A 9,912-nucleotide genomic window follows, 5' to 3' on the forward strand; every position below is an offset into this window, starting at 1 on the left:
ACAGTATATATACACACACAGTATATATGTATATACGGTGGATATAAAAAGTCTACACACCCTTGTTTAAAGCCAGGTTTTTGTGATGTAAAGAAAAGACAAGCATAAATCGTTTCATAACTTTTTCCACTTTTAATGTGAGCCATAACATGTAATAGGCAATTGAAAAACAAACTGAAATCTTCACGAGGGAAAAATATAAAATAAAAACTTAAAACAACCTTGTTGCATAAGTATGCACACCCTTAAACTAATACTTATAGTATTATTAAATGCTCACTCCATTTAACATGAGTTTGCATGTAATTGGTTGAATCCAAACACAGCCATGCCCCCAGTTATACAGGGGTGTTCATATTTATGCAACAAGGTTGTTTTAAGTTTTTATTTTATATTTTTCCCTCGTGAAGATTTCAGTTTGTTTGGAATGACCCAGCTCATAGACACTTACCCAAAAAGACTGAGTGCTGTAATTAAAGTCAAAGGTGCTGCAACAAAGTATTAGTTTAAGGGTGTGCATACTTATGCAACAAGGTTGTTTTAGGTTGTTATTTTTTATTTTTCCCTCGTGAAGATTTCAGTTTGTTTTTCAATTGCCTATTACATGTTATGGGTCACATTAAAAGTGGAAAAAGTTATGAAATGATTTATGATTGTGTCTTTTCTTTACATCACAAAAACCTGGCTTTAAACAACGGTGTGTAGACCTTTTATATCTACTGTATATATATATATATGTGTATTTATGTATATATATATGTATGTGTGTATATATATATATACATATATATACATACAAACATACATACATATATACATTATTATTATTTAGTGTTTCTGTAATTATTAGTCAAAATAACAATGAAAAAACGATTTGTTAAAGACAATAGAATATCTCTGTTTTACTATTTAAAAAATGTAAAAAACATCTATATTGTGGAAAATAAAAGTGATTTTTACTCAACCCTACTGACTCGGTATACACATTCAGCTAATGTTTTATTCAGGCTTTGCAGAAGCCTCTACTCCACTGTTTTATTTACACACTGTAAACGCATACACAAGAATTCACAGGGAAAAAAAAAAGTTTGACTCACCGATATAAGCTCCGCTGCAGAAACCGGCAGGAAGTGGAAGGAGAGCTGTTAAAATACAAACAGAAAATGCCAGATGAGCTCAACTGAACAAACTACTGCTAATCACACTATTCCATACGCTGACGTAGTGTACATGGCTTCGTTTCAGAGCTAATGCTGCCACCAAGTGGTTAATTGTGTCATTTTGGTCTGGGTTTATAATTTAAATGTAGACGAATGCGAACTTCTGTCTACCCGTAAAGTTTATAAATAAAACACTACTTAATTTAGAAAGATTTAGGAGGAGACTCGTGAAAAAAAGATGCAATAATATTATTATTATAGATCTCTCTCTCTCTCTCTATATATATATATATATAATAATAAATATAGAAAACATTAGCTATGGAGATGATAACGTTTCATAGAACAGTGACATAAACACCGATGGACAAAAAAACAGAATGAACCGGGAAAAAATAGTAACTGTAGAGGTACGAACCAAATTGCAAAAAGTAGTTGACGTCAGGTTATGACAATTCATCGTACACAATAAACAGTAAACAATATAAGAATGACTACTCATTTGTAGATTGTTTACTAAGTATAAAAGCGACCGAATCATATTTTATTGTAAGTCAAAACTACTTTTAATCCGGTTAATTTATAGTTTGTACACAACTAACCACTTGATACCTCTGAAATGCAGCCACATTAAACGGCACTCGTTAAACTCACCTCAGCGAACTTTAAACTCATCACGGAGCCGACGAAGACACTCAAATGGTACGTTGGACGATGTTATTGGTGTCATTTTCATCGGGGAAAAGTGTAAATTTCGGTGAAATATGAAGAAAAATTAGCTTTGTTTGTTTTCAATTCGCCCTCAGTGACGCACCTGGACTCAATACAGGACGTAATTACCGTGCTGGGAACCAGAAAGGAAATCCCGCCTACCGTGAAAAGTGATTGGTCAACTTGGAAAAACCGGCCAGTCAGGAGCTTCTACGTCTCTCTTCATGAATAGACAGGAAATGCGAATCCCTGGCTTAAACAAGAAAGTAATATTAAAATATGTATACATTTTTTAAATACCACAAAGATTAAACATTATAAACACTTAAAGAGCCAGAGGTATTATTTAATCCTAATACAATTCTGTATGCACTAGTTCACATTTTATGTTACGCTTATCGTTTTTTTTATACATACTGACATCCGAGTATAAAAAATATACATAGTGAAACAGAATTGTCTGCTCAGAATAAACGGTCGAGTGAAAATAATTAGGTTTTTATACCTTGATTATTTACGCTTTAAAAATCATAATAATAATCTAAGATATTGTCGTGACAGTAAATCTCTTACAATTTTATTTCTCCCAAAATTTAAATTATTAATTTGTAGGGACTTGAAACTGAAGGAACTCCATAGTGGACCTGGATCACCCTTCAATATAAATCCTGTGGATCTACTTGAACTTTAATGACTCAGATCTGACCTCCAATCAACAGGACTCCACTGGAACTGTCTTGACATCCCAGGGACTTGACTTCCTCAGACATTGACTTCTCCTTTGACTCCAAGAGAGACTCCATGTGACTCAGACTTGTTCATTGATTGGAGCTTGATGTCTGGAGGACTAGGTGGAGATTACACTCGGAATCCTTCTGCAACTCTGACATCAAATTATGGGGACTCCTGGTCTTCATCTCTGTCTCCACCTAAACTTTTCTTGACTTGGACTTGGAAGACTTCACTAAGAGAATCACGTCTGCAGTTTATCAACTCTGGAACCTTCAGGAAAGGAAACAGTGACAAGTGACTTTTTCAGCCATAGATGCGACATTAAAACAACGTTGGACATTGACATTTTTCCAGTCAATTTACTCCGACACTAATTTGCTGTTTAGCTGACGGCTTGTTTTCATCTCCAGAAGCAGAAAATTATCTAAAATGTTAATTAGAGTCCCGTCTTTGAATGATGACATTTTAAATGTTTTGCTCATAACCAAAGAAAGTGAGTTTACCGTAACGGACGCAAAAAAAAGAAAAAGAACCCCAAAAAAAAAAAAAAAAACACTTTCACATTTCAGAAGTTGAAACCAGAGATTTTGAATTTATTAAAAAAAACAAACTTAAAACAAAAAGTCAAGCAACAAAAATGTCAGCGACTCATTTCATTGGTCAATGGGTCACAGGTGAATTGAATTTTTTCAGCTCTACTCTACACCTTGAAGAACTCTTTCTGTGTGTGTAGCTCAGACATGTGACACATCTGTTCACACACCTCTCACAGTTCAATCAGTTATTTCAAGGTTTCTCTAAGATTTTTTTTTTTTGCCTCAGCCTGATCCAAAAACTCCAATTGAACCTTTACTGCAGCTGACGGAGGGCAACTAAAGGTAAGATGATAAAAGAAAACTAGAATGAAGATGATGATGACGACGACCAATGATGAGGCACTAAAGCTCGCTGACTGTGGAAAACAAACGCTCTCCTCCTAATTTGTTATCACTACTTTTTACAGAGTTGATTTCTTTTTCTTTCTTTCTCTTTTTTTTAAACCCTAGCAGCTGAAATTTACAATTTTCGCAACTCGTGAGAAAAAAAATCCTGTTCAGTCTTTCAATCAGGTAAAGCCCCTGTGTACCACTTATTGCCTTCACTCCTTCAGGAAACAAAAATCACGTAGTAAAAAGGAAAACGTCATTCATTAAAAAAACAAAAAACAAACAAAAAAAACAAAACATCACCACAATAATCCAATATATTATCATCCAGTTTTCTTTAAATCACATATTTACACATTAGCCCAATTTACTTTCCCCCTGTTGAAAAACAAAGATGAAGGAGACGCTTACAGAGACGATGGCGTTGGTAAGAAGGTGATGGGTTCAAACGAGGCCGTGTGGTTCCTCCATACCGCATACTCTCCTCTGTACACGTGTCAGGAACCGAAGTTCTCAGCGTTCTCCCTCTCGTTCTCAGTGTGAAGCTCAACATGTGCCACGCAGCAAGGTCCATGGCTCTTTGGTGCGAATGTTCCTCGTCTACCCCCTCCCACCCCCCACCCCGAAACTAAACAAGTCCCACAACCTTTATCCGAAGCCCAAACCCAGGTAGATCAGCCCCCAAACCTTGCCACACATTCAAGTACAAAAAAAAAAAAATATTAATAACAGAAGCATTGGAGGGAAACAAACAAACAAAAGCGAGACAGCAGTCCTCGGGACAGAACGGAGCTTCTCCGAATATGAAACTTTACCTTCCACAACACACGGGGGCGCCCTATTGAGAAACTCCGGAGACCCAGCGCCACTTAAACAACCGTGTCCCCGTGTTCTTCTTCATCAGTGACTAGAGGTTTCCTTCCAATGGATTTTATGTTTGTTTTTTTTTTTTGTTTTTTCCTAGAACAGTTTGTCGTCAGCGTCACTTCTATTTTTTTTGCAGTTTTTTACCTTTCCTCAGGACCAGTTTGTTCTTGATGTGACCTCGCTTCCTCTTGGCAGTCTGCTTGGAGAAACATAACAAAGATTCTTGATGTGACCTCGCTTCCTCTTGGCGGTCTGCTTGGAGAAACAGAGAGAATTTCATATTTTTGACAACATATTTATCAACATATACGATGTGATGTTGATATGGTGAGACATGACAACAGGTGGGATTATGATCAGTAATAATGGCGACACTGTTCAATGTTGGCGTCACTTCCTGTCTCTGACGACCAATCAACACAGATGTGAAAAGTCAGGACACACCGGAGAGTCTGGAGCCAATTTAAAGTCAAAGCTGCCGTCAGCAGCGCCATCTCTCGCCTCACTCCAAGGCGGGTGTCAGGTTTAGCGCCACCTTTCCCTCTTTGCCTCTTTCATTTACACACATTATCAAATGGCAGGGCAGCAATTCACAGCACGAGCGCCCGAGTCCCTGTGGACCTCTGACTACTACGGTTGTGATGTTTCCAGAACTCTGTGACAGAAGGTGTTTTTAGGGCTGTTAATTTGGTCCTTTTTGATTTTGAAAAAAGAAAAACCACACATTTTGTGGCGTTTCTTTGAATCAGACCAGAGGACAGAGACAAAGAAACAGATGAACGACATCAGTGATGACGAGGCGTCCGCTCCGAACTCCATCAAAACCGGCTGGCTGAATGGATCAATGAGCTGCTTTCTCTTTTTCTCCACTGACTGAACCTGTGTGTGTTTTGTTTTTGTTACTTCACACACCCACTGCTAACAAACACTGGTCTTTGGAAATGTTGACGTTGTTTTTGTTACTTCACACACCCACTGGTCTTTGGAAATGTTGACATTAACATTCAAACCATGGAACCGTCATATATTTAAGAAACGTTTAATGCTGAGATTAGTTCAATCCCATGATGTCCAACCTAAGGCTTTGAGGCCAGTTTACAGAACAGGTTTTTTTCTCTCTTATCTTCCAAACCTGGTTAAACTGATAAAAGCAAAGAGCGTTTTTTAATCAGTGAAGTCTCGTTAATGAGTTGTATTTTATAGCTTTGTTTACCCTACGTCCGTCGGAAGATAAATTAAACCATCGCCAACCTAGAGACAACATTCATCACCATGACTCTGTCATGTGACATCCATCCATTACCGCCCCTCGTACCTTTTTGGACGTGTACTTCTGCCTGGGAAGGACACTGCGGAGCTTGTGGTCCAGCGGCTCTCTGTTGTCCAGGTTCTTGACCTTGTAGATCCTGACCAGCCAGTGCTCCGAGGTGAACGCCTCCTCCAGGTGCTGGAACTTGATGTCCTTGTTTCCGATCTCGGCGTTACGTGTGCGGTCGAAGCCCGGCGGCGTCCTGAAGTCCAACTGGGAAGTGGAGAAAATGTAATTATATTGTTAGTCGTACCATTTAATGGTCATCTTAGCGTCATGTACTATGAAGTATAGTGCGCTAATGATTGAAGTAAAAAAAAAAAAAAAAGGACAAAAACTGAAATGATTATTCAACAGATAAAAAATTACATTTTGTATCATTTTCTAAAACCAAAACAAACATTTTCTGTGTAACAGCAGGAAATGAAAACTGAGGATTAAATGTTTCTTTGATTAAATTTAATTCTTATTACAGCACTTTTACTCAATGAAGTGAAGTGGAGCTTTTAAAGAGTTACTTAATTACCAGAGATACTCATAGATACAAACAGGTTTCCTTCCATCTCACTGACCTGCTCCTATAATAAACTCCTCTCTGTTCTTTCTGGCTCCTCCTGCCAAGAATCCTGCCCTGAAATAAATCTCCAAGTCTCTAAACCAGTAGGTTTTCATCAGTATTTCGACTTTCCCTCATTCAGAAGAATTTCCTTCTTTTACAGCTTGTAAATGAAGATTTTATGCTAATCTTTAATGGATGAGTGTGTTTTGAAATTTATTCAAAAGAACTTGACAAATAAACTGTGTTATTAAATTCAATTATCTTTAAAAGGTGAGGTTTTTGTACAGCCTTTTTTGTCAAGGGCAAACTGAACACAAACTGATTTGGTGAAGTTTCACGACTTCTTCCTAGAAGTATTTTTCTTGCAAATTTTTTTAAAACAAAAGTTTTTTTACAGCAATTTATTTTCTGCCCATATTGTAGTCTTTTTTGGCCAAACTTTGAATGGATTTGTAGATTTATGAATTTAACAAAGACAAATTGCCAGCTAACTTTTGCAGACCTCTAGCATTCTCTGGGCTAACGTCAGTGCTAACATCAACCACACTGCCTTTTGTAACAGAACCTGTAGCAGGTTTTCAACAGTCTCTGACTCATCGGTTCTAAACTGTACCATTACCATTATTTAACTTAAAAAAAAAAAATCAAGATTAAAACTTATAATATGGATCTGTTTAAAGATAATAGGATGGATTTAATTTTTTTTTAACCAAAACAAAAGCATTTGTTCTGCAGTGATAATGCAGTGCCACTGCTGTAAAAATGCTCCATATACGTCTGATGTCACGTCTGCCCTCGGGCGACACTTAGGCTGCCCTCTGTGTGAGACACCGTTCTAATGATTCCACTTTAAATGTAGATGACTGTTCCTCCCTCTGCCTTTGATACAAATATTACATCCTCTCTACGTCTGATCGTCCCTTTCCATGGACTCACCCCCTCCTCCCCTCCCGCCCCCACATGTCTTCTGTACTCATGTATAGAATATTCCATGAACCATTACACTGATTTACAAGTGCTTGTATGAAATATGCGATCATAAACAGATGCAGACGCCGTCGATGCACATATTCATTAGGTGTTTCCCCTTCTCTATTGAAGTGTGCAGGAGATGAGATTCACGTGTCGCCTTCTGTGACCATGAATTTATTCCCTTCATTGAACGCTCCACACTCAGCACTATTTCCACATCTTTAAGGCATTATCCCTTCATCTTGAACAGACTCGTGCCGAGGTTCAAGCGGCTCCTCTCGCCCTCTACCGCTCATGTCCTCTAGAGCCTTTATTTCCACCTTGTCACATCCTGTTTTCATAAAATTAATCTATTGCCCTAACGATAACACTTACTCGCCCCAGCGGACTCACTCACACACCGATCAGAGGGTTGCAGCAGCAGCAGCGGCAGCATCACGGTTCTCTAATTTCAGCCGAGCCACTGGCAGGACAGCATTTACAGCAGGGATTCTAACACCTGACAACAGGAATCCCTCTCATCTGTGGCGAGGCTGTATTTCAAAGCTCCACAGATTCTTTCCTCTTTCCTCCTACGTGTTTTTTTTATTTATTTTTTTATTCTTTCCTTTTCAACACAATCTGAAGTTTTGTAAATCCCAACAGCATCTCTTCAAGTCCTGTCTACACGGCAGCCAACTCCACTCTTCCTACAGAGGCATCAAGTTTTGCACCGCTGGTTCGTGACAGCTGCTCATTACTGTCTGACCCCGAGAACAAAGCCTCGGATTTTCACCGTGTCGAACCCAGGAAGTAAATAATGAACGGACACTCGTCGTCAGGTTTATGTGAAGCTCCAGACAAAAAGGCACAGAGTTTAAAAATTAAATACAATTATATTAATATTGATTATATTTGTATATAAGCCCATACCACAAATGATCTTGGTAATAATATTTAACTACACTCTGAGTGTGACACTTCTTATTGATCCACTCATTAGCAGAGGGAGGACATTTTTTTTTTTAATTTTAGCAATAAACGATGATCCACCGCGATCTAAAATGTTAATTAATTGATTTTTTTTTTAAATAATACTGGTGAGTACAAGTGAGTCTCCAGCTGATCTTCTTACCTGCATTTCTCCAAATCTATAGTAGGACATCTTGTACATGAGGCAGTTGAGCAGAGTGGGAGAGCCGGCCTTGTCCACTCTGAATTCTCCCTGTGGCGTGAAGTAGTCGCTCTCCTGAGGAGGACAAGGAGGAGAGGAAGTGAGGGCCGTAAAACGGGCAGATGGAGAGATAGTGGGGGTAATTAGAGAAGGCAGTGACAAATGGATGGCACAGATAGATGGAGCGGTGATTAAATCAAGTGTGCACATTTGATAATCATGACTGATTGGTACGGTGAGAGCCTCAAAAATAAATGTAATTATTTCCACCATTCAGCCTGCATTTCCAGACATGTGACCGACTAACAGCTGCTGTCTAACTTTACACAACTCATTCCTAACGTTGTAATATTAACGTTTACTTTTATTGAATCCAATCTCTGGGGCTATTTGTCCAAGGAGTGTAGCGACTGATTTAGAAGAAATTAATATTCATCAAAGGTTTGCTTTAAGTCATTTAAGCTGTGATACATGAGCCACTATCTTAAATCTGTAATATAATAAACTTAATAATTAAAGAGTAGAGATGAAATATTAAATTAACTTTAGATGAGATTTTGGAACAAAGTTATTACAGCCATGATTAAAACGCCACAACCTTCAAATCAAATGAACTTTATGTATCACTATTATTTTCTTGCATTTTTTAGCTAGTTCTTAGCAATTTCTGTGCTAAATTTCAGTCCTAGGTGGCTTTTATTTTATTTTATTTTATGAATTTTATATTATTGGGCTTTCGGATTGTTTTGCTTGTTTTCAGGCTTGATTTTAGAATGTAGTTAATCAAGTTATGACATATTTTAGCCTTTAACGGCTAACTTGTAGTTAGTTTTGCAAAAAAACCTGACAATTTAGCAATTTGCTACCCTCTGTAATCATTTTTAGGGTTAGCCAGCATTAAGCTACTTTGCTATTTTTCCACCCAAATAACAACTTACATCTTGTCCTTCAGTTGTTTTAAATGCTAAAAGTAAGCTATTGTTTACTGGCTAACTACTGGTGTGTAGATTTTTTAGGTATCTTTAGGGTGGAAAAAAAATAGCATTTAACATTTTAGCATAGCTTACATGTCTATTTTCTGTGTAAATGTGAGACACTCAGTCAACAGCACTTTGTCAGATAACATGTTTGTGACACAGCAACTCTTGAAACCCGTTCTGCGCGGCCTTCGTTATTAACAAAATTCTTTTGCAGCACAAAATAAAAAACAGACAAAGAAACCCGTTCTGCGCGGCCTTCGTTATCAACAAAATTCTTTTGCAGCACAAAAAACCAAACAAACAGACAAATGTGTCAAGTATGTGTGCGTATTAGAAGTACTGTGTTTATCTAGCATTGTCAAGTACCTTAAAAAAAAAAAGCATCTTTTTAACCTTGACCACAAAATGATTGTAATTCCAACACTGAGGAGAATTTAGAGCATCTGTTCACAGTTTGACAAATGCAGCCGTTAGCCTCAACACAGTCTGTTCTCCGTGCCACGAGTACTTGCACGCCTCAGTGTGGTCCTTGAGCAGCACTGT

At 37.9% G+C, this 9,912-nt stretch overlaps 1 protein-coding gene and 1 long non-coding RNA gene across 2 annotated transcripts in view; both read right to left on the minus strand.

Moving 5' to 3' along the window:
* Positions 1–2,009, minus strand: part of LOC103394300 (uncharacterized) — a 10,621-nt gene extending 8,612 nt beyond the window's left edge. Inside the window, exons 1-2 of the long non-coding RNA XR_001761524.2 lie at positions 1,815–2,009; positions 1,098–1,142 (exon numbers count right to left, since the gene is read on the minus strand). This is a non-coding gene — a long non-coding RNA (uncharacterized LOC103394300). The remainder of the gene's footprint in view (positions 1–1,097; positions 1,143–1,814) is intronic.
* A 1,166-nt stretch (positions 2,010–3,175) lies between these two features.
* LOC103394298 (dolichyl-diphosphooligosaccharide--protein glycosyltransferase subunit STT3B-like) overlaps positions 3,176–9,912 on the minus strand; it is a 78,541-nt gene continuing 71,804 nt past the window's right edge. The window contains exons 15-17 of the mRNA XM_008331547.3: positions 8,351–8,464; positions 5,712–5,918; positions 3,176–4,592 (exon numbers count right to left, since the gene is read on the minus strand). Of these exons, the coding sequence (XP_008329769.1) occupies positions 4,518–4,592; positions 5,712–5,918; positions 8,351–8,464 (396 nt within the window). The 3' untranslated portion in view covers positions 3,176–4,517. The remainder of the gene's footprint in view (positions 4,593–5,711; positions 5,919–8,350; positions 8,465–9,912) is intronic.

This window comes from Cynoglossus semilaevis, chromosome 18 (assembly GCF_000523025.1).
Source record: "Cynoglossus semilaevis isolate Cse_v1.0 chromosome 18, Cse_v1.0, whole genome shotgun sequence".
NCBI classification, from domain to species: domain Eukaryota; kingdom Metazoa; phylum Chordata; class Actinopteri; order Pleuronectiformes; family Cynoglossidae; genus Cynoglossus; species Cynoglossus semilaevis.